This window comes from Lichenostomus cassidix, chromosome 3 (genome assembly GCF_008360975.1).
Source record: "Lichenostomus cassidix isolate B80296 chromosome 3, HeHo_3.0, whole genome shotgun sequence".
NCBI lineage: Eukaryota > Metazoa > Chordata > Aves > Passeriformes > Meliphagidae > Lichenostomus > Lichenostomus cassidix.
In genome coordinates, this window is record NC_139483.1 from 35,784,488 (window position 1) to 35,809,230 (window position 24,743).

The 24,743-nt window shown below is 41.2% G+C and overlaps 2 protein-coding genes across 9 annotated transcripts in view; one reads left to right on the top strand and one right to left on the bottom strand.

Moving 5' to 3' along the window:
* MAP3K4 (mitogen-activated protein kinase kinase kinase 4) overlaps window positions 1-15,941 on the top strand; it is an 83,176-nt gene extending 67,235 nt beyond the window's left edge. For 7 of the 8 annotated variants that reach the window (XM_085055311.1, XM_085055312.1, XM_085055313.1 and 4 more), the window contains 9 exons: window positions 322-402; window positions 1,893-2,084; window positions 2,754-2,824; window positions 4,925-5,041; window positions 6,481-6,640; window positions 13,265-13,387; window positions 13,936-14,042; window positions 14,256-14,435; window positions 15,399-15,941. In XM_085055311.1, the coding sequence (XP_084911437.1) occupies window positions 322-402; window positions 1,893-2,084; window positions 2,754-2,824; window positions 4,925-5,041; window positions 6,481-6,640; window positions 13,265-13,387; window positions 13,936-14,042; window positions 14,256-14,435; window positions 15,399-15,419 (1,052 nt within the window). In that variant the 3' untranslated portion in view covers window positions 15,420-15,941. Of the gene's footprint in view, window positions 1-321; window positions 403-1,892; window positions 2,085-2,753; window positions 2,825-4,924; window positions 5,042-6,480; window positions 6,641-7,534; window positions 7,647-13,264; window positions 13,388-13,935; window positions 14,043-14,255; window positions 14,436-15,398 lie in introns of those variants that run through there. The other variant, XR_014850802.1, reaches the window with a different exon arrangement.
* A 366-nt stretch (window positions 15,942-16,307) lies between these two features.
* Window positions 16,308-24,743, bottom strand: part of AGPAT4 (1-acylglycerol-3-phosphate O-acyltransferase 4) — a 70,360-nt gene continuing 61,924 nt past the window's right edge. The window contains exons 8-9 of the mRNA XM_085055317.1: window positions 23,592-23,790; window positions 16,308-18,992 (exon numbers count right to left, since the gene is read on the bottom strand). Coding sequence (XP_084911443.1) covers window positions 18,901-18,992; window positions 23,592-23,790 — 291 coding nt within the window. The 3' untranslated portion in view covers window positions 16,308-18,900. The remainder of the gene's footprint in view (window positions 18,993-23,591; window positions 23,791-24,743) is intronic.

Consider the following 24,743-nt stretch of genomic DNA (forward strand, 5'->3'; position numbering starts at 1 on the left):
GAAAAGGAAGGTGGCTTAGGTTGGAATGAATGCAATTCTTATTCTAAGGAACCTTAGAAAATTGTTTTCCTACAAATATCTTCCATATTTGATTCTGAATACCCTGGCTTGAGGAATGAGATCTCTGTTTCTGTATAAATGAAATTCTATTTTATAATTAGTTTTCTGTAGAGGAGTCAATTCTGGTTTCAAGAGCATATGTTGCTACACATGTAGGGTGTATTAGTCCTATCTGTATGATCTTAGCTTCTGCTGAATATAGTGGCATAATCCTTCATACGAGATAAAGCTGCTTTTGCTCTCACACTGTTACTTCTCCAGAGCCGTTTTACCCGAAAGTAGATTCAAGTGGTTCATCCCGGCGGAGTTGGGAGCTCAGAACGTTAATCAACCAGACCAAAGGTAGGTGTTTAGGAGTTGCTGTAGCATAATGTCTCTTAAACCAGTGCTGTACTGAAAGGTTGGATTTTATTGTGGATTGTGAAGAGGTTTTCACAGCTTTGTACATAGGAAGGAGAAAAAATAATCCCCCAATTGCAGGTATAGGATATTGCTGACAAAATCACAAGGTGTACTCTTTGATGTAGGAGCAATTAACCTTTATAAAAGTTACTTTTCAGTGTTCTACAAAATCGAGTTCATTTCTTACTATATAGGAATTGCAGAAGTTTGCTGTCCCTATTCAGTGCCCAGTTATGAGTTGCATGAAAGTGGGAAGCACTTCCTCACTTGGCAAGGTCTCTCCCCAGTGTTGAATTTTCTTGTTTTGGGTGTCTAATAGGATGTGGTCCCACACTGTTTCCTAAATTTAAAGCTATTGTGGGGCCCTTCCTTTCTTTCCTACTATGGCTTTTCACAAAACTGATAGTAACTTGATTTCTTCAGACACTCTTATACTGTATGGATCGATACATGAAGCTTGCTTGCATGTTTTGTGGCAGGGTAGAACCTCATGAAACATTGGGAAAATATTTCTGTCACATTAGAAACTGGTCTTGTTATGTGGCTTAAACAGAACACAGGAAGAATTATGAAGTCTTCTTTTGAAATCTAGAAGTCAGAACATAAATATTAAAGAAATTTGAGTTTATTTAAACTAAAAAGAAGAATGAGGGAAAACTAGAAAATTTCTAGAAGATTGCTGTAATGAGAACTTGTTTTACTGTCCACTGTAAATAAGAGAAAGATTTTGGTTTAAAACTACAGCAAGGCATATTTAGTATAGAGGAAGTAGTATTAATTACGGGGAGGGGATTAGAATATATAGTTTGGGAGTATCAGTATCTCCATCCTTTGGAGACTGCCAGGAGCAGGTTAGGCTACTGGTGTGAGCAGTGACATGTGTGTAATTTTTGTGCTTTGCAAGAAGGGGATGAACTAACACTGCCCTGAGATCTCTTCCAGCCTCACTCACTAGGATTCTGTTTCATGATAAGGCTTGAGAGCTGGAGTTTCTAATTCCTCTTAATCTTTGAAGTAAAAGATGCCATGAGTATTTCAAGAAACCACTCATATTTCTGTAGAGCAAAACCTTGCCTGTCCTTTTTTCCTTTGTGCTTTTATGACCCTAACATATTTCCACTATCAGAGGTTATTGACAGGTCAAATGCAAACAAGTGTGTTGCATTTCATAAATATGATTTCCTTGAATCAAGTAAGAGATGATTAAGAAAGTATCACTATTCTCATTTTACCTTAGTTTTCTGTGTGATTCATAAGTGGTTGATAGTTTCATATGTGATTGTTAAAATGTCTTACTTTTTTCGTACATCTTAATTAGACTCACAGAATAGTTTTCTTTTAACTTTGGTCACTTGATGTGATATGAAAAAGTGACAAAGTATAACAGCGAATATTTCTCAATCAAAGAAATTGTTCATCACTCTTTTTAGACACTGCTTCCAAGCAAGCCCCGATGGAAGCTGTTCAAAAGTCTGTTCAGTTGTTTGAAGAAAGGAGATACAGAGAGATGAGAAGGAAGAACATCATTGGCCAAGTTTGTGACACACCGAAATCTTATGATAATGTCATGCACGTAGGTCTGAGAAAAGTGACTTTCAAGTGGCAGAGAGGAAACAAAATCGGTATGTCCATTATACTTTCATTTATCAAGCTAAAATACCAAACTTACTATTTTTGAAGGAAATGGAAGACTGTCTTTAAAAATCTTGGGCCTTTGCATAGGTATTATCAGCTTTACTGAAATCAGAATGTTAAAGTACAAAATACTGTTGCAACTAGGATTTTTTAATGTAGAATGTCACTGAAGTTTTCATTGGTCAAATAACAAGAAACAAAAAAGGAGAAGGACTTGGTTAGGACAGTTACTTAGGTGTGAAATTGTGATACATGCATGTGCTTAACCCCATAAAATGTGTGAGTTTGCACTTGGAAGAACCAGAAATATGAACGGAAATCAGTTCAAACTCCGGGATTTAATTCACCAATCTTACTGTTTTACCTGTATGATCATTTTTTACTCTCAGGTTTGGGGTTTTGAGGGAAAATCTTTGTTCTTGAGAAGTTCTGTTTGAGATCAGCTGGTTAATGTAATGTTTTTACTTTTATTCAGCTTGAATTCAGGGCTATGAATGTGGTATTAAGTGTTACAGTTAAAAGCAACTAGAAGTTTTAAATTAAAAGGAAGGTGAAAAACGTTGATAAGATGCTTTGTGAAGTTTTCTCATTGCAGTTGATGTACCTGTTGCTTATTGAAGATACTGTACTGAATTTTCCTTACTCTGATTTTGCAGGTGAAGGCCAGTATGGGAAGGTCTATACCTGTATCAGTGTTGACACTGGAGAGCTGATGGCTATGAAGGAAGTGAGTACTGTGTCTACAAGACTCAATGCTGCCCTTGTTTTTTTTCTAAACCAAGTGTGGGTGACTTAGCAGGCATTGAGGGTTTCTGCACACTGCTGTTAGCTAATGGGGAAAGGATGGGAAGACAGATTGTTTGTTTCTTCATGTAGCCACAGCTGCTGTTAGCACTTTTTCCTCCTTAAGTTGCTTTTCACTTTATAACTTTTAATTTAAATGTATGTAAAATGGGTAATGTGTTTTTACTAATCTCATAGGGTTGTTGTGAACTTAATGAATGCTTATTTAATATATGTGAACTTCCATTAAGAGATCTTAAATAATTTTAAAAGATTAGTGAAGACTGTACATAAATTTATATTCTACTTTGCAGTGTTTCTGCTCACATTTTATTACTTTTTTCTTCATTTCTTAGAGCAAAAGATAGGAAGTTTGACATCAGATGTTTTTCAGCTTCTCCTGTAGTGTGAGCTAGGTTGAGTCACAAAACTGCTGACTAACTTGGTGGGTACAGAAAATCTAGTTTTCAGGATAGAAGTAAGTAAAGCTGTGTAGGCGTAGAGATTTGTTTCCCCTACAACACCTTGTGGTTGTTTTTATGTTATTGTTTAGTTTAAATGCATTTCTGCATCTTTAAACAATGGCAAGCATTAACTGTTCACAGCAGTTACTGTGACAGCCATTGAATGTTGCAGCAGTTACATTTTATGAGTAATTTCTTAGACACACATGATACATATGAGATGTGCACGGTGTGGCAAAGCAAGACTGGGTTTCTACTCTTCACTGACTAATATCAACACTTGAAATTTTGTTGCTGTTACGTTTTTTTCTCCTCATGAAATCACATTTATTTCCCCCCATCAGCAGCACTTTGTTTCTGTAATTCAAGGTTGCTTTCTAGATGCAGGTGCTGTTTGCAGATAAGCATGTGTGTGCTCTTTAGCAGAAGCTGAAGTAAGTTCATAAATAGATCTTGTTTGACAGTTGTTTGTTTTACTGGGCTTGAATGCAAACTGTTTGCAACTTCCAAGTAAAAAGCGTTTCTGGATTTCTTTAATAATAACTTGGGAGAAGATAGACTTAGTGATTTTTTTTTTTTTTAACTGGTTAAGAGCGCTGCATTCCTCTGCTCTTGCACCAAGATTTCTTCACACTTTATTATCTCAACCACAGTGTCATTAAAATTACTTCAAATTATAGTGGACAAGCTTTACTACATAGCATTCAACTATGCATTAGGGATTGTAATCTTTGTATATTTAATTTTACCACGTATATTTAATTTGAGTACAAACTGTATCCTGGAATTGTTGTACAGAACACAACAATCATAACATCCTAGCAAATGAAGGCAAAATATGTGCATTTATTTCTTTAGCAGTTGTCCTGCACTTAATTTATGAAGCTTCTGCTTTCTAACAGTATGGTAAAAGTAGCATCTTCATAACTTGCTATTCATCTTGCTTATCTTTGTGTGGTTAGAAGCTTTAAATTAGTTTTTCAGAACACTTGATCATGTTTTTCCTCACTGAACGATCCATCACAGCATATGATAGGAGAAGTAAGGGAAACCTGCTACTTTCATCAAAACCTTTGATTGTATTTGTTCCATGCCACATCTTTTCCTTGCAGCTGCCTCATTTGCAATGAAGTAACCCTTCAAAGAGATCCCTTAGACTCTGGTGATGAAATACCTGGCAAATAGTCTTTGTTGAATGATAGTTCTCACTGATGTTGCTTTCAGATTCTCTTGTATTGTGTCTGTCTACCACACTTAAGCTAGAAGGCCAGCACAGAAGAGATGTGTATGTGCACACATGTGTGTTTACACATTGAAGTAATAGCATTTTGCTCTTATAAAGTTTATAAATCATCATGGTTGTAAGTAATTTTCCAGAAATAGCTTAGTGTACTTCTTTTGTTTCAGTTTGGGGATGGAGAGGGGTATTTCGGGGCTTTATATGTGATGATGCTATTCAACAACAGCAACCAAAAAAAAGCAGTACTTTTCTTTGTGTTTGAGTCTAGGATGGGTTGTTTGCTTTTTTTGTTCCTTATTAATTTGAAATAGCAGCAAAATAATGTCAGATTTTCTTGCAGATAAGATTTCAACCTAATGATCACAAAACCATCAAAGAAACAGCTGATGAACTGAAGATTTTTGAAGGCATCAAACACCCTAATCTAGTTCGTTATTTTGGTGTGGAGCTCCACAGGGTAAGAAAATATAAATTATTGGGGCTTTTTTATAAGGCAAAGAAAAAATTTTAAGAAGCTTGGCGTTATTGGAGGTTTTTACATGACAACATTCTAGTTCATCTTGTGTGGTTATCTCTGTGAACAGCAGTGTGTCTTTTTTCCTCTGGATATTGAGCTCTCTGAAGCACAGTTTGGAGAGAATTTTTGGAACTGGTGCATAAACAGAGAAGGCTTAGAATAAGTGAATAGAGTGAGTAATGCTGGAGGTATTCTATGCTGCTACTCTGTTGAACTGGTCTAAAAGCAAGTTATATCATATATGGTATGGTAACTTCTGTATGTAGATAAAGACTAGACAGGCTAAAACCTGTCCCTGTTAGCAGCAAAGGTTGTACACATATTGTATCATGTTGATTCCTGGAAAAATTTTGTTCTGGCATTTAAATCTTGAGGCCAGACAAGTACTGGAGTTCAGCTTGCATCTCTTCAGAAGGAAAAAGCAAGTTTTCTTGCTTGAGCAGCAGAGCTAATGAAATGTACTTTTCTATGGCTTTGGATTCTAGAATTGTGTGCTGAGATACCCAACTTTTTATTACTCTCTGCTTCCCACATGCTATTCCCACTTTCTTTCAAAGTCTCAAGTCCTGATGTCCTGCTGGAAAGTGCTGTTTGGATTTTACTGATTTGCCCAGTATTAAAGGAGTTGTTTTGGTGACCCAATCCTGGTTTAGAAGGAGACATAGGCTGCTTTCTGCATTTCTCTACTTGGGGACACAAATTTGGGTGTCTGTGCCACTGGGTCATTAGTTTCTCAGACTAGTTTCTAACAGCTTGGTGTCTTTGCCGTGTTTTTATATTAATTTAGTCCGGCTGAAATCAGCTGGGCTTGGAGACAGAGTGGGAGCAGCAACCTAATTTTTCCTTGAAGTGAGTTAGAGTTGGCATGCTTGTTCAAGCCACAGCAAAGAACAAAAAACTTTCCCATCCCAAGCTACAGGAAATGGGACCAAGAGAGAGGATAAAAAACAGGCGCAAAACATCAGTTTGTGCATTTTTTTCCCCTTCTCTAAGTAACCAAAGAATCTCTTTGAATTTCTGTGTAATATGCCTGCAAGATATCCAAAGTGTTTTTTGGTTGATGCCAAAGCACTGTATTTTTGTACCACTGAATGGTATGAGTTATGTGCAAATGATGCAAATAGACATGTAGCAGAGTGTCCATAGCTGTGCGGTAGAATATGTTAGGTTGCAGCATGCTAGAGGGAATAGTGTTCTGAAGAGATGATTTATTAGTTATTTCATGAAATATAAGAAATTATACTTGCATTAAGACATAACATGATACTTTCATTACTCTTTTCATGAGCAATGAAGGACGTAAGGAAAACTTTATCTTAATTCAGTGTTTGAAATATGAAGAATGATACCAATGAAATCCGGTTTGGTTCCCACAACAGGAAGAAATGTACATCTTCATGGAGTACTGTGATGAGGGCACTCTGGAGGAGGTGTCAAAACTGGGACTTCAGGAGCATGTCATTAGGCTCTACTCAAAGCAGATCACGACTGCTATCAATGTACTACATGAACATGGCATTGTTCATCGAGACATTAAAGGTAATGTTAACCTAAGAGGTAATGTTGTTGTTTCAGTGTGGTAGATGAGACAAGCGGGAAGAATGGGGGGATGTATTTGTATATTTAGTGTGCATTATCTATGCAGCCATTAATTGTATAAAGCCTTCCACTAACTTTTCAGTTTACAAGTTACTGGCTAGTTTCATGCTTTTTTTTTTAGTGTGGATCATAAAAAACATTCACAATTGTCATGTCAAACTCATAAATTTTGCCCATGATTTATATAGTTTCTCTAGAGGTTGTTAAGATTACTGGGGATTCATTTGAGCTCAGTTATTAGTCCTTGCATTTTTAGTAATAATGTACTGAGTTATGTAATGCTGTTTTCCTTCTCGTCTGTGCAAATAAATGGTGTTTTCTGGAGCTGACAGGCAGTGTACAGTGCTAGAGTTGTGCATCAGAACTTTTCCTTGTGGTTCCATTTTCCTGAAGAGTTCTAGAATTTCAGATGAATGGTGGATTAAACTTACTAACAAAACTGTTGTTAAAAGAACTTAAATGATTTCAGGATATCCCTTTATCTAATGTTTTTTTTTCCATGTATTTATCTTCTTGTGCCTGGCTGTCAGCATTTGCTTACATAATTCGCAGACTGAAACTGCAGTAACCAAAGGGGGGTTGGGTTTGGCATTTAAGACACCCAAGTGTCAGTCCTCATTTCAGGTTCATTTTTCTTTTTTTGCGCCTTCCAACAACATCCTCCATGTCTGGTTATCTTGGTTTTGTTAGTCTGGCATATTTGGCTCACCGAAGGCAGGAAACTTAGGCGAAGGTAGGGGAAGCAATGCACACAATATGCCCTGCGAATGCTGGTTTTGTGACAAGGCAGTGCAACCCAACGATGCTGGGTTTCTATGTCCCTCTTGCTCACAGGGTTTTGAATCACCGCAGCAGTGTAGGAGGTTCCCAGTTGCTCTTGGTCCTTTGGCCTCGTGCTTCTCATTTGGGAAAAGAACTATCTACGATCCAGAGGCCTTCCACCCAGGTAGGCCACTCTTGAGTCAGTTTTGGCTTTTTTTTTCTAGAAAACACTTTCCCTTACTCCCATTCCCCAGCAATCTTACCTTTTCTGGTTCTCCTTTCTCACCAAAGGTTTCTCTCCAGTTGTGGATTTCCCTTTGTGCTTTTCACAGTTCCCTCCTTGCCCTTTTCTCGATCATTCCTTGTCCAGGTTCTGCTTAGCTGGATTTTGCTCTCCTGGAAGCTCGTTATCAAAATCCAAGGCTGGCTGACAGGGATTTCTTTTGTGCTGTTCAGTGTCATTGTGGATACCTGGATATGTTTCCAAATAGGTCTTCTGCTCTTCAGGGAAATGCATGGAGTGGGAAAAGCTGTTTGACAGAACTGTAATGTTGTGTTACCTGAGAGCATTTCTGTCACAACAGGTTCTTTACATCAAATGTTGGGGTGTTTCTTGAGAGTCAGTGACAGACTGACTTTCTACAGAGGGTCACTGCAGGCACATCTGTGTATAGACCTTCCTGAAACTCCATGGCAGAGTATAAAGACAGACCACAGAGGGTATTTTTGTAAAGGATACCGGATGCATTGGAAGTCTTTTGCTCGTTGTCTCCTTTTCTATTAACATTGCATCCCCAAGTTTTCAGGCTAACAGCAGTAAAGAACCCTCTAGTTTTAATTTTAGCTCTTGTGTAGACTGGTACTCTTATTTTTCTGATAGGGAAGAATGATGTGTCGTTCAGACTGTTAAAACTGCTTTCCTATAAAAATCTTGCTGTCAGATCACACTAGATCTCTCATGGCCACTTTGCTAAACATCACTGTGGATCTATTTCTTTTAGCAGCAGATAAACAATTCTTATAATGATTGTTTATCTGTATCCTGTAAGTCACCTGTACTTGATGTCTGCAGGTGCGTTGTGCTCAAAAATAGACTTTTGGTTAGTAGTGTCCCCTTGTGCCACTGTTGTCTTTCAGATGCTGTTATGGCATCCAGCTCTATGAGTGTAAAAGACAAAGGAAGATGCAGCTGCCAAAACTCTTTTTCAGCCTGTGCTGGTGAGGGTAGACTGAGGGTTGTGTTGGCTGGTTGTTACATTTGGTTGCACTGCTTTTGCTTAGTCTGCATCATTGTGAAAAGCAGGTGGTAGTCTGATAGCAGGAGATAGTCTCTTGTGATATTCTCTTAATCTCTACTTTTGGTATTGAATTTGAATTCCTGTGTCTAAGGTCAGTTTCCTTGGTTAGAATTACTTCACTTTTTGTAAGGAAGCTGTTCTGGTCAGTGATGGAGAATGATGGAATGCTGAACACTGGAGGAAACCTGTGGACATCTGTGAGCCCTCTGTTCTAAACAGGGCCAGCCCCAGTATTGGATCCAACATCAAATTCGATCAGATTGCTCAGGCCATTGTTGAGGTGAGATCTGTGTGTATCTCCAGGCATGGAGAGGCCCTGTTCCGATGACTGGCCTGTCCCCACTGTGAAAAGCTTTTTCCTGATAGCTCCCTGGAATTTGCAAAGGTTGCTGTTGGCGTCCATTGCCACATAACTATTTCACAGTGTACCTTTGAGAGAAAAGTCTGTTTCCAGAGTCTTGCTATCCTCCATTACACAGCTGAAAACAGCAGTAAATCTGCACACACACTCCCCCAGGCATCCCTTCTTCAAGCTGAGCAAACCCATCTTGCAGCCTTTCCTTGGATGTTGGGTGCACCAGCCCTCTGACCATCTTGATGCCACTTGCCTGCATTTGCACCAGTGTGTCATTGTTTCTCTTGTACTGGAGAGCCTAAAAACAAGATACAGAACTCAAGGTGTGGTCTCAGAAGTGCTGAATTGAGAGGAATTAATTAATGAGGCAATGCCTGCTGTATTCTCTTCAGGAGAGAAGGGCAGTGCTTAGCTGAATACATAAAAGGAAAGGATTGTGTCTGAAGCTTTAGAAATCAGAACCCTGTGAATGAGATGCTCTGTACCAAGAAGTCTTCATCAAACTTTTACTGTATTGTTGTCTTCTTTGTGGTTATCTCAAAACTTCTGCTATCCTGTCTTCCTCATGAGCACAAAGGAAGGAAGGTTATTCAGCAAGAGATGGAAAACTGTACAACAGGAGACTATGGGCATGTGTCTCTGAGAGGCTGAAAAAGAGTATGCAAAAGCTGATTTTCTCATCCAAAAGTGGCATTTGGCCTGCTTGTTTCTTGAATGAATTTGGCTGCTGTACTGCTTAAGCACTGGCTGCGGAATGTCTGAGGTGTCTCTTTTCCTGGAATTACAGCACAGCCTTTAGTGGGGCTTTTGGTACTGCTCCATGGACACATAGGATTTCCAGCAAGACCTTGGGACTATCATGCTGGTGCAGTTTTCACTGTGCTTACTATGGGGCTGATTTGGCAGAGGTAGAGGGAGTGAAACTTGAATTTAAATGCTTTAGGTTTTGGCTGCTCTAGCAGGAGCGTGGCTTTTGACACTTGCTGAGGAGGACCTGTGGTGTGACAGCAGGATGGCTGTGCACACCTGGACAACCTCTTGCTGCTGCCAAGTGCATCCAGTGACTGTGCCTTAGACAGTGTACATGTACGGGGAGAGAAGGAACAGATGGGGAGTGGTCCCTTTTTGTTGTTTTACTCATGGTCTTTGGTTTTATTTTGCCTATTAACCATGCAGATATGTAGGAATTTCATTACATTCCCAGCAGTGTTAACTGTCAAAGGTAAACAGCATTAGGCATCTTCAAAGTATTGCCCTCCTTTCTGCTTTTCTCTTACACAGGTCCTGCTGGATTCTGTGCAGGTTTCATTTAACAAGGGGACCCTTACTAAACACTCCTTCTGCAGGCTGGTTTTGGTTTTTGAACAAGCAGCTTACGAAACAGGCTCCAGCCAACAGCACATCAGTGGAAGCTGACAGAAAGTGTCTGCAAATGATTCTTCAAGTGCTCTCTGTCTTCTCGGTGAAACTTTGGTTCAATGCTTTATTCCATTTGACAGTTCCAAGTGCTTTCAGGAAAAGGGCTCACAGAAGCTTTTATGGTAACTCTTAGGCTAAATTGTCATTACTTTTTATTAAAAGGGACAAACTCTAGTTTGAAAAGCCTTGGAAGAAGGTTCTGAACTGTATTAAACTAAACTATCCCAGTAGCGTCAGATTTGGTCAGAAGAGATTTTGTTGCACTGCCAGGCTCCACCCACTGTAGTGCTTGGAAACCACTTTGTAGCCCTCTGTGAAATTTTCATGTTGTTTTCTGGAGGAATGGAAACAGAGGTTTCCAAAACATCCTTGAAAAAAGTGTTTGCTACTGATGAATGTTTTTCCCAAGCTCTTTGTGTAGGTTAAGTACACCTATTTTCTATCTAATAAGCAACTGCTTGAAAAGCATGAGAAAAGCAGTTGACAGTGGTTCAAAGGAAAAAGAAGCTGTTGCTCTTCTAATGCACTGCCCATACTTGGTGTCCCATCAAGCAGCCTTCTTGTACTGCTTTGGTGTCTTTCTGGATGCTCTTTCATTGAAGAAGCTGAGGGATTGTCTACCCAGCTGTATTTCACATGCTTGTGACTGCAGGGTGACTCTGGACATAGGTCCCACTGATGGCAAACTGCAGAATCCAGGGAAAGCATTCTGGAGTATATGCAAGCATCTGAATGCTCAAACTGGGAAACCACTGGACACAATGTGCAAAAGAGTTGTATGCCCTGAATTTTAATTCTTTCAGAACTTGTAAAAGCTTACAGTAACTAAAGGTTGGAATTGGATTCTGTTAATGATTTTGCTAACCCATTAATTGCAGTTCTTGGACTAAATAGTTATAGACTATTGTCAGAGTAGTCAGAGTCCTTTGAGAAACAGGCAGGGTTTTGGCATCATTGACCTGCATTGCCTTTTTTTAACTTGAGCTTTTTGAGGATTCTTTTGTATTCTCTATGAATATCTTGGGGATGGCCAACCAAGCAAATGGGAAAAAGTTATTAACTAAGACAACACAATGGAGGAGCAGCCAAGAATTTCTGCACTGTTCAAGGTGGAAAAAAAGCGAGAAGCTTGGGAGGTTCTATTGAAATGAGCCATTTTTGAATGAATCTTTTGTGTGATGTGGGAAGAGGCTATGTGTAATGAAATCCCCAACATCTGCCTACTCCTAGAGTAGGTGAGCAGTTTTGTTTTGTGCATACCATCCATCTTTCCTTGAGAGATCCCAGCTGAAGCTCTGTTTCTGCCCGGTGATACTTGCAACCTACTTGTGCTTTCATTTTGGTACTTGCAGAATCCAGAATGTGGCCTGGCATAAGGATCTCCTTCTGCTCTACCTGTTTTCTGTTGCTGTCAACATGAGTATTTTGGCAGGATGTTGAATGAAAGAAAACCACAGGTTGTCAAAACCACTTGGCTTATTTTGCACTGTTGTGTTGTGCAACTGACTTGAAGTCACTTGCAGATTCCCCTTAGAGATTTTTAACTATGTTAGGGAAGTTTGTTCTAGTGCAAGACAGCAGTATTTTAGTAGCCAGTTATTTTAGTGGCAGTTCTCCAGCAAAACTTACTCTGGAATTAAAGTGCAATAGGAGAAGGCACTTGGTAGTAAATGTAATAAAATGCTCTGAGCTCTGTTTTGCAAGTCAGCTGTGACCATAGAGTCATTAAGGTTGGAAAAGACCTCCAAGACTGAGTCCAACCTTTGACTGACTACCACCACGTCAGACAACTAAACCACTGCACTGAGTGCCATGCCCAATTGTATCTTCAACACTTCCAGGGATGGTGACTCCACCACCTCCCTGGGCAGCTGGTTTCAACACCTGACCATCCTTTCTGTGAAGAAGTTCCTCCTGATGTCTGTCCAACCTGAGTCTCCTCTGGTGCAGCCTGAGGCCATTTCCTCTTGTCCTGTCACTAGTTGCCTGGGAGAAGAGGCTGACCCCACCTGGCTGCAGCATCCTTTCAGCAGTTGTAGAGAGTGACAAGGTCACCCCTGAGTCTCCTTTTTTCCAGGCTAAGCACCCCCGGCTCCCTCAGCCTCTCCTCACAGGACTTGTGCTCCAGACCCTTCACCAGCTCCATTGCTCTTATCTGGACTTGCTCCAGCACCTCAGTGTCCTTTTTGTTGTGAGGGGCCCAGAACTGGACACAGAACTTGAGGTGCAGCCTCATCAGTGCTGAGTACATGGGGATGATCTGTTCCCTCATCCTGCTGGACACACTAATTTATTGACAAGTATGGTACCATCTGTCTTGACTCAGAACCGAAAAATGACTAGTGGGAGGGACACAGCAATGGCCTTTGCCAGGAAGCAGTTTCTTCAGAGTTTAACAGTCATAAGGAGAAGCACCGGAATTCTTTAATTCCTGAAGGAGTAATTTCTTGTAACGAGCTTGTATGGAAAGCTGTTTAATTTGCCTGCCATACTGCTTTTTTTGTTTGTTTTTTTGAATACTTGTCAACTTCCAGTACACTTTATGTTAGCACAAACCCACCAGAACATCTTTAATGTTGTCATATTCCACACTTAGTTCACAGGTAAAGATCTAAGTGGGAATTCAGCTATTATCCACTGTGTAACTTCCAAGGCTATATTGAGAAGCCCTCATTCCTCAATTCAGGTCTGGTTTAAACAAGTGTTACTATGTTTTCTTGTGTTTCCTAGGAGCCAACATCTTTCTTACCTCATCTGGACTGATTAAACTGGGAGACTTTGGCTGCTCAGTGAAGCTGAAGAACAATACCCAGACAATGCCTGGAGAAGTGAACAGTACCTTGGGGACTGCAGGTAAGGAAGCTTGTGCTAGGCAGGTACTTGTCTAGTTACCATAAAAGAAGTACCTCTGCCAGAAGTCTGGGCTGGAGTAAAAGCATGTGTTTCAGGGAAACTTGATTTTACCTTAGCTAGTTCTGTGCTTTTACATACAAAAGCGAAAAAAATCAGCGAATGATATAATGTGAGAGATAAAATTGTATTTGTCTGGTAACTATAAAGATGCTGGAGCATGCGCTTTCTGGGGTTGTATTTTTCTGTGCAGCCTTACTGAAACATTACTCTTCTCACTGAACAGCTGCTTAATCTATTTAAAAAAAAAGGCAATAACTGGAAGCATGTACTGTAACAGCATTTTCACTATCACTTTTCAAACTGAAAGATGGTTGTGCTGAAAACATGTCAAAGAACAAGAAACCAGTAACTGGCAAAACTTAGCAAGAAAACCTGGGTAGTAAATCATTAGGTATTTTAAAAAGCATTTGGTTTACCCAGTCAGTGACTTGACGTATACTGTTCCTTCTGCTGTATGAACTGATGGCATCATCTATGTTGTTTCAAAGCATACATGGCTCCAGAAGTAATCACTAGAGCTAAAGGAGAAGGGCATGGACGTGCAGCAGACATCTGGAGCCTGGGCTGTGTTGTCATAGAGATGGTCACCGGCAAGGTAGGGATGTTTCATGTACTGATGAAATGCAAAGTGTTCTCAGAATTTTTTCTCCAAATTCTGGTCCCACTTTTGACAATTTGTCACACTTCAGTCTGCAAGGACTGGGATGGTTTTTCATTTCCTGGAGTACAGAAATACATGCTCTAGTGGGTAGCTCTAGTGGGTTTACTCACTAAAGCTTGCACTTAGCAATTCTGTTACCTGTTGCAGAGGCCTTGGCATGAATATGAGCACAACTTCCAGATTATGTATAAAGTGGGGATGGGTCATAAACCTCCTATTCCTGACAAAGTGAGCCCAGAAGGGAAAGACTTCCTTTGCCACTGCCTGGAAAGTGACCCAAAGATGAGGTGGACGGCCAGCCAGCTTCTTGATCATCCTTTTGTCAAGGTTTGTTTGATGACTTTGGCTATGAAAACTGCAGATGGGAATTCAGAATAGCTGCCAGTTGGCTTGTCTTCAGTGATGCCACAGGGCTTGGTGTCATGATGAGGGGCTGACAGCAAGTTGATGCTGTCCAGGAAACATGGGTTGGCAACTTTCCACAAGCATGTGTTGTTTTTAGCAAGCATTTGACTATAGGATGTGGTGTGCACCATGCAATAAATTTTCACTGCTATTTTGAAGTGCATTATCTTTATGCTAAAATGACACATCAGGCTTCAACTCACTGATAGCTTACTGGATCTGAAGGGATCTGCACCAAAAACTTTAACAAGTACAAATGCACAGGTTTTTAGAGATAAGGGCCCCCTCCATAAAAAGTGAAATGCTTGAGAACTCTCCCACCCTTCTGTGCAAGGGGCTGCTTTTCTTCTAAGTTCAGACTTAAGTTCTTAAGTTTAAGGTCATACAGAATGTTTTATCTGGCAGCTGGTGTAACAGTCTGCAGTTCTTGCATCAATTACAGTGGGATGCTTTCCTTAAGAATAGGCAAATATTCACTCACTGATGCAAATTGAGCTGTATTAGCAACTTCTTTTTTTAAGAAGTAGGAGCACAGTAGGTTATTGAATTCTGTCCCATTTTCCAGCATAAAATTGAGCACTTTGGTGTTCTGGTTCAGTAGCAGTGTGCTTGGAATCATCATATCCATCCCTCATCAGTGCAAGTGTAGCCAGATCCCACCCATCCCTCACAGAGGTGTCTGCTGCTTTAGGCACCTAAAGGATGCACGGTGACAGTGGGAATGTCAGTACTCCCATACAAACACTTGTAATGCATTACTGTATAACAAGGGAAGGGAAAAAATGCTTCAAAGATGTTTTATGAAGGTGCTAAAGAGATTGATCCCTTGTCATCTTGCTGCAGGAGGGAGATGACTGAAGTAATTGCCTTTTGCTTCTTTCACAGGTTTGCACAGACGAAGAGTAAAGTTACTCAATCTCTGGCCTTTTTTATTCTGACAAGATTTTAATCACTACTGTATGTAATATTTACATAAAGACTGTGCTGAGAAACAGTATAAAAGTTGAACTTAACGAAGACTGCACAAGTGACGGTGTCACTTCCTCTGCTGCTCCTGTACATTTTACTCGGCACATGTTGCTCCCGTGACAGTGTCTGCAAGTTGGAAGAAGCTGCATGTTTCAGTGAAAGTGCCATTACTACTGTATATGGACCATACCCTTTTTGTTCCTTCTCCTGTTTCTCATTTGATTGAGAAATTGTAATGTTAATATGTAGTATTTTTGAACTCTCTAGGTTCAGAAAAATGCTGTAGTGTTATCAGGCGTTATGGACCTTGTTTTTTAATCTGTTTGAGTGCACTGACTGTGAACTTTTACTGGGGTTTTTGTTTATTTGTTTTTGGCAAGCTTCGGATTTGTTATGCACAAGGCTGATTAATGAAATTTAAAAAAAAAGGTTTTTCTCAATAAATGGTTTATTTTAGGAGATGTTGGTGAAGGGTTTTTCTTCCAAAAATAAGCATGGGGCTTTTTTGCTGAATTTAAGTGAAGACTTTTCCTTCTTTTCAGTTCTCTATTTTCAGTTGTATGATAGGAGGGGAAGTATGTTGTCATCCTCAGCTAAGGACCATGAAAGTAGCTGAGGTAAAAGTGTCCCCCTCCCTTCCCCCCCCCCCCAGCTTGCTGTATGCTTCACTCTGCATCTGAGTGATTTGTATCCTCACTTGCCTTGTTTCAGGTGCCCTTGAACACAAACAGGAACTGTGGACAGCTTTTAGGAGTCAGGATAAAGGTGGGAAACTGTTACTAGGTTGTTCTTACCAACCAAAAGAAAATTCATTCACTGCAGACCAGCTTTTTATACTTTTATTTTTGTATAAACAAACATTAAGACTAATTTTGTTAAGGCAGTTGTAGAACATACAGTTGCTTGTGGGGATGAGGGGCAAACACTGCTTCCTAATGACCTATGTCATTATTTTAATACAGGGAACTGGACAAGTTTAACTTTGGCAAGGACCATTAAGCTTTCTCTGTTTCAGTGAGTGCTGGAAGGGCCTCAGTGGTGTGCCAGGACTTGCAGAAGTGCTTAGGAGGACAGATCCAGGAGTGTTGTGTTTGGCCCTCTGCCTGTTCTAAAGGTTGGTCCCAGGGAAATGGGTATGAAATAATTTATGCACTCTTTCAGAAGTATTTACTTGTTTGGTACTTTCCTCTGGGAGAAGTGGCACAGCACACAGTTGGAGGAGACAGGACTATGATTCGTAAGGAATTGCCAGATTTCCTTTCTGCATGTTAAATCAGTGGCTCTTTAAGAAGGAAGAACAGCCTTTGTCACTCCAGGAGTATGTATTTGCTGCTCAGAACTACTCACCCACCACCCTGAGAAAAAGGCCACTGGACCTGCTGGGTAATGTTTACAGTAAAACGCTGCCCTGGAGAGGTCTTTCCTTTCTCCCCTCCCACCCATTTTCAAACTCTTGAGGACATGTCTTCAGGTCTGGCTTGTTAATGTGCCTGATCATTACTACAGGATGTGATAGTTTTCCAGTGTACAGTGTTAAAATAACTAAGAGTGCAGGGCATGTGCTTTATTAAATAGCATTGTAAATACTGCACTGTTTTCTACTCTTGGGCTCTGTTTCATGTGTTGGAAAAACTATACCAGAGCCCGTGTTTCTGTTCATGACATCATACAACCTGTTCCAGAAAGCTTCAGAGCACAGGGAATGCATGTGTACACAAGATGTGTGAGGAGAAAAGCTCCCCAAACCAGTCTCTCACACTTCCCTCATGTTGTAAATTTTACTGCCTCCACTATCCATAAACATCACTTATTGATCCATGCTAAAAGCACTACTTCACCTGCTTTTTAGGTGCTGCATATTAAAAAGGTGAGTTTCTAGATTATCTGATGTACTGAACAGCAAATACATATTTCATGGATGCTTCATATTGTTGTATGAACCTGTTTCTTCTGGCCTCTGTTTTATTACATGACAAGAGAAATATTTTTATACCAGATACTACAGTTAAGACTGCTCACTTTCTTCACTGAAGACTATCCTGTTTAGTCCTATGCCTAGTGAAAATGGACTATCTTTGAAAGTGCCAATCACAACCTCCACTGCTCAGTGTCAGGATCTGTAGACTTTAAAAAAAATTGAGATTTTTTTTCCAATCATAATTGTTGCTATAATGCCCCCTCTTTTCCTTTTTTTCCTGTTTTAAACAAATTCTTTCTAATAACCTGCAGATCCTTAACTCTGGAAGTTTAAAAACAGGAGGTGGCTGCCCAGAAATCAGTACTGGGAATGTCAGTGCAACCCTATTTTCCCCAGAGCTTGATTCTAGTTTTATTTAATTCAGAAAGGTGTCAAATCAAGTTAAGACAGACATCAAAAAAATGAGCCATACCTACTGTCCTAGGTCTCTCTCCTGGTCTCCCTCTCCTCCCCAGAAGAAAATAAGATAATTTACTATTACCTCAGGCTGTTATGAGGCACCAAGTAAACTAATTTATCAGAAAAGACAGACAAGCAGATTAATTAGGATCACAACAGTACGGGTGTGGGGCATACATTTTAATGCATGCTTTGCATTATTTCACTACACCATGCCCAGTTATTTTCTTTCCACAATTGTTAGGATGGCCTGGAATTTTAAGTAGCATTTAAAGCCAAAAGGAATTTCACTATCTCAGTTTTTCCAAACTAAAAATGACATTTACTCTGAAGAATTACAGGTTTCAGCTACCCCTCAGATGTATGGCCTGGGGAAGGAGATGGCAGTGGGTAACATAGGTCTGCTTGGGCCACAAGGCCAAATTCTGATACAGGTTTTGCTACTGCCAGGCTCCGATGTCTGGATGTCCAGGGTCTGGCTGAAAGTTTTGAAGGGCCCATGTAGTGCACACTGTGGGAATAAGTTCTAGATGTACAAAAACTCTACTGTAGTTCTGCCAGTTCAGCAGAGCTGCTTCAGTCCAATACTGCTATAACCAAGCACAGCATCTTGCTGTACTGTATTTAAACACTGACAGATTATGGTTGTTAAACTGTTAAACTGTGTGATCTACGCAACTATCAAGTTTAATCATCTTGTAACAATCATCTGACATTAAAGCCTGCACCTCTGGTTAGTTTCCAGGTAGAGTCTCTTCATATGAGCACGCTGGAATTTTTTTTTCTTCGAAACTTAAGACACTTCATAGGAAAACAAACCAACCACACATGTGCAAACCTGTTGTTGAGAGCACACGAAGGAATGCATCTTTCCAGCATGTCATCCAGCTCAAACCCCAGAGTAAAACAACAGGAGCACAAATTCAGATATGCACGGCAATTACTCATCCTCTGATTTCACTTGAAAGGACCATGATATGCACTTAAGAGTTTTCAGCAGTTGCATTTGTTCCCTTTGGATTGAAGCAGTCTCTGAAGATGCTACTTTAGTTTCTGCTTGTTGTCATTGTTGCCATAGGTGGAGCCCTTGTTAATTTCTGTAACCCCGATCATCCATCTGACACCAACAGAAGCTGCAAAACAAACACAGAGCTGCTTGAGGCAAGGCCTGAACATCTGTACTGGTGTAGCATCATGAAACCGACCTTGGATGAAAGGTGCATTTGATGCTCCACACCTCCACATCAACTTATTTGCCTGTGGCATCTCATGAAGGAAGAGCCTCAGGCTGGACACAACAGCAGGGAAGAGGCTTCCAGGGAACCAGGATGGGTGAAAGGCAAAGGTGTGCACAGGCCTGCATGTCAGGGGAGGGAATTCTGCTGGCTTTCAACAGCCCCAGCTCTGGAAGAGCACAAGCAAGTGCAAGAGCACTTCAGAGCTTGATAAACACAAAAAATGTAAGTTATGGCATTTGTTAATGGCAGCTCATGAGAAAATCCATTACAAGAAACCAGGTTAATTGCAAAGACTTTTATAGATGATTCAGTGGTAATAATTCATCATATGCAAGGATCATTTTATTTACTTCTTTATCTGTCACACTTAAAGGGACTAACTTAAAATGCAAAGCGAAACTCCCTCACAGTTTTGGTTGGTTTTTTTTTGGTAAAGGGGCTCAGCTGCCCAAAATCTATTATTCCTCAAGCTTCTGCTCAGCTACTGTACATTATTCAGAACTGCCACACTTCTTTCAGGCTAAACCTACTAAGAAGTCACAAACATCTTTCCTCTGCTCAGAGTGCTTTCTAGAAAAAAGAACCCAAACCAAACAAACAAACGCAAGAAAGGCACAAGCTCCTATAAGCCTCCAAATCCCACTTTCTTTCTAACTGGTGGTGAAAAGGCTCAGTAAGGTGAGGTGCTCTAAACATCTCGTTCACATTGGTCTTTACTTCTCTGGATGATCCTGGACAAATTCTCACCATCCAAAGGACTCTTAATGGTTAAGTCAGTGCCAGAGATCACCAAGAAAATGCAGAGGCTTCGTCCCACTACCAGGCGTCCCTTGGCTGATTCAACACTGTGTCCTGGCATTTGCTGCTCTTCGGAAGGGGAGGGGGCTGCCAGCTGGCAAACATTGCTGCCCTGTGCTTTACCAGCTGCTACTTGGCACAACAACATCAGCCACAATGACCCATCGCTACAGACTCGTGTTCTGCAGCCTGACAGTAAATTGACAATTTTAAGAGTGCAAGTGGTAACTGGGTACCAGAGATGAGTCACATGTGATGTGACAGGATGCTGGACACTGGGAAGCTGGTCTGCCCACGGGGCTGCCCTTAGCTCTTGTGGATGCCAGGAAAGCAGGGCCCTCTCACAGGCAGAGCAGTGCAGTGAGCAGCCCAGCAAGGGAGCTGCCTCCGAGGGCACTCACTGTCACTGACACTCTGCTGTCAGTCCATGAATAGAAACACACTCCACTGAGACAACCAAAGGGCTTCATTCTCACAAACACACAAGAAAGAAAGAAAACCATCTCTGACATTTAACTGGCCATGGGCTGGGGAACACGCGAGAAAGATCCAACATGTAGCCTGCAGTCTGGGATCATAACATAATAAGCATGAAATCATTAAGATTTTAACCACAAGGGATAGAAACAGCATCTGGAGATGGATACAGAGCATAAATAAGAGCAGCTGTTACAACAACCAAACACCATATTGGGGATTTCATCCTGTTCCAAGAATGCCACTGCCTGGACACAAAAACCAACTAGTTCAGCAGTTCACACTTTTTTTCTTCCTCTGCTCCCTGGCAAACATTGCCACTGCCTTCTGTCCCCATTTCACCCTGTAGCTGTCAGCACCCTGAGGAAGGTGGGATGCAAGGAGAAGAGGACTACTCATGTTTGTCAAGCCTGTGGAAGCAAAGTGGGGTAAGACTGGGGTGCCTCACTGTGTGTCCCTGCACTGCCTCCTCACCACAGCTCTCCTGGAGCCTCAGTGCATACCATCACATTTAAGGATTTATTCACTTGTTGTTTTACATACGACTGTAGTAAGGGCCACTTAGGGGATTTTACTTCAAGAAAGGGAAGAAAGGGAGATCAAGCAGTAACTAACAAGCAGTGCCTAACTTAATAGCTGTGAGGGTTTAAGTCTGCCCTGAGAAGAGCATGAGAGAAGCTACTGGCTGAAGCCTCTGCCTGCTGGAGTGTTGGGGGCTCAGGGAGGGCTGAGCTGACACATTATCAAGAGAGCCAATAATGTAATCTCTTTCTTGGAACACGTTTAACTCCAAGAAAACCACCACCTCCACACACAGTATCTCATCCCTCAGCAAAACCTTAGCTCAGAGCAAAGAATTTCCACCTTTTCTCTTACACCTCAGGATTTTTCCTCATTTGTTACATTGCCTTTATACCACACAGCAAGTGCTATAAGCAGCACAGCAAGCAGAGGCATAAAAACTTCCCATATATGGTTTGCACGTGACTTATATAGGTTATACACTGAAATTAAGATTTGTACAATTAAAGATTATATGAATGGTAGACAATTCCATTGAGGGCCTATCATACATACTAGGAAGGAGAAGAAACAAGCAACAAACTCACACATGAAAGCAGACAACCCACTCCAAAGCCCCTGGTTTCTAGGAAGCAGGCTGAAAGGCCAGATTATCTGGCAGCTCCACCAAAAGGCAGAATCACCACAGGCATGATCCTGCACATGGTTTGTATCCTGCTGTAAAACTTACTACAGCCCTGCTGGCTTGTCCTCTCCTCACCTTCCATTCATCTCAGCCCGCAGGCATCACCAGCAGCCTCGCTGCCCAGGTCACATCATGTTCCAGCCCTTTGGTCCACATTCTGCTGCTGAACACTGGGAAGTGCCCAGGTTTGCAGTATGATCCTACAGCACACACATAGCAGCTCCCAGGGAATCCAAGCTGGCTCATCACTACTTGCACTTGGTTCAGATGAAACACTTCCCTCGCCTAGAATGGATACATAGCTGCTGGACCTGTGCCATCAGCCCAGATGCCACAGTGCTTTTAGCATTAAACATGGAAGAGCTGCTGCTCTCTTTAAATTAAAAACCCAGAGAAACCCTCTCATCCTTTGCATACATTCCCCTTTTAACTGCTGTTGACAGCTTTACAATAAATTACTTCTAGAGCATGAAAGGTGTCCTCCCCAACACAAGTTACCAAAAGATGAAAGGCAACCCAACACTGGGTTCTTTGAAGCTGAATGAGACTGGGGAAGCAGGAGGAGGAGAAAAAGAAAGCTGCTGTCAAATACAGATACTGACATTTGACAGACATGCTCACTGCTTCAACACCAAAATATCAGCACCAAGTTTTAAATAGCTGTTGTGAGCTACGTACGTAAATCTCTTGCCCTGTGTCCTATGAAACTAAAGCTGGTTTTCAAAACACTTTTTTCCCTCAAACTACTTTAGCATTTATCCTCTGGAGCGGGGACTGCCTTGTGTTGGCTCAAGTAGTATCACAAAGGGCTCCCAGTCCCAGACCAGCAGTAAGGTTTGAGCACAGTGTGAGGATTATTGGGAGTATGAACAGCCAAACTGCTGCACAGCAAAGCACAAGGGGATGGCATTCACAGTATAAAGAGGAGATGTTGTTTATTTAGGGCTGAAAGAGCTTGAGCTGAACCAAGCAGAGCTGTACATACATTGGATACTCATTCCTTAGATCTCAGAGTTAAGGTCTGAGGGATTACAGTCCTTCCACTCCAGCTGGAGTGGAACATTTTTCTTATGGCTCTTTCCACCTGAACAGCCAGTTACTTACAAGCCAGTGTTTTACTGGAGAGCACAATAAGCAGAAACTATCCAAAAGACAAATGACAATCTTGAAACAATGCAGAACGTATCAGGTAGAAGGACCTCCTAGTTACTGTGCTCTTTTCTGTCACAAAAGGTTTATTTTGTGCTTATCTGCACCTGTATCAGGTACTGAACCCTGCCCTTAAAACCAGCAATCTACTACGATGGGCTATTAGGGACTGCCATAAAGTTCCCGAATCTGGAGTATCAGGTGAGCTGTCAAAATGCCATAGAAAAAAAACCTGCCCTGTGCTGTTTCAGTTACGAACAGTGAGAAAAGGTCTACTAGGAGCAATGGGAAAAGCTTGTTTTATCATAAATCCCTCCAGTTTACAGAAAAACTTTCCTTTTACATTGTTAAGCAACCAGGTACCAATTACCACTCACACTGGAAAAGACAGTGACTGTAGGAATCGCCTGTGACAGTCCATGCCCTGTGCTCTGTAAGTCAGAGGAGATGGCCACAACAGGCTGTGCTAAATCATGAGTTCATGGATTACCAGTGCATGACACATCAGACTATGATTAGACAAAAGCATTCTCAAAGGAATAAATTATCCTTGTGCCTCTCTTCTGAGTATTTAAAGTACAACCCAGCAACACACAACACAAGAAAATAAAGCCTTTTGTAGGCAACCCACTGAGAAGTCACTGTTTTGAATTCTACAGAAACAGAAAATTTTGTATGCAGCTCTTACGAAAAAAAAACAAAACCAGAAATAAACAAAAAGAGAATCTTTTTAACCTGGTCCAGGCCAGCGTGGATATTAGGTGGATTGTTGAATTCACAAGTCATCCTTACATTTAGCAAGTCGCAATAAATCCTATTGGACAGTTACCCTGTAAGTAATCTTTTTGTATCAGAAAACTTACCTATTATAATGACAAATGCAAAACTAGCCAGTGTCAGTGATGACCCACTGTTGATCATGTTGATGAGCAGCTTGAACAAAGGATATAGTAGCAATAAGGCCCAGAAAAGCCAGTTCAAAAGTGTCCATGGTCGACGGGGTGGTATTATAGGGACTGCTGGGTAGGTTCCTGTTCGGTAATATTCCTCCTGGAATGCATCCTAGTAGAACAAAGGAGGGCAACAATTAAATCCCCATTTGCCAACAAAACTAGCCACTCCTGGCTTTGATGTTCCTCCTTCTGGAGGCTTGTAACCACAGGGGAAGATCAAAGACCAGCTGAAGGCTGGAAAACTTGTACTTTGAAGTCAATGAACACAGAGTCAAAAAAAAGAAAAAAAAAGAGCATACACTCATACACTGATGTGTGCACACTTTCTCCTCCACACAGCAGGCTGAAAAGTGGCATACCTGGAGACCATAACAGCCTAGGAAAACAGGAGGGATGATGGGATGTACACTCCTGCAGCAATGCAGACATCACTGCTGAACCTCCTGCAGGAGCCAGAGCCAGAGCCAGAGCCACAGCCACAGCCCAAGTGCTGCAGGGAAGCCACGGAAGTGTCTGGGCCACATACTGAGCAGCATCCTCTGTTCCCTCATGTTTTCTCCAGCCACTGCTCTCAAACAGCACCCACAAATCTGTCAGAAAAGGTGACCAGACACCATCTTGTCCCACACGCTGAAGAACACCACTCCCTCCTGTCTCTGTCCCATGGACATAGTCTTGCTCACCTTGTTCCCATTAAGCTTTTGGAAGGAAGTTTGGGTGCTGGACCTCTCTACAAGCAATTGAGTGTGCAAACAGTGCACGATCTCTCACTGGTTTTGAGCAAAGGACTCTCCCTTCAAGTATAATACAAGGACGATAATGGGGTGGGGGTTGTTTTTTCTGTTTTGTAGCATCTGTTTTTTAAAGCCCGGAAGAGTTACAATTTAGCACCTTCCTTTACAGCTCACACGGGTGAATAGCATTGCCTTTAGTGATCTCATCAACCCCAGATATCAAAAGTGGGTGAGGGAAAAGAACCCCTCCCTCCTTGTTCAAAAGCAAAGATTGTTAATGTGTTACCACATAAAACTGGTTAATTAATGAAGTCAGCATTAGACTGAC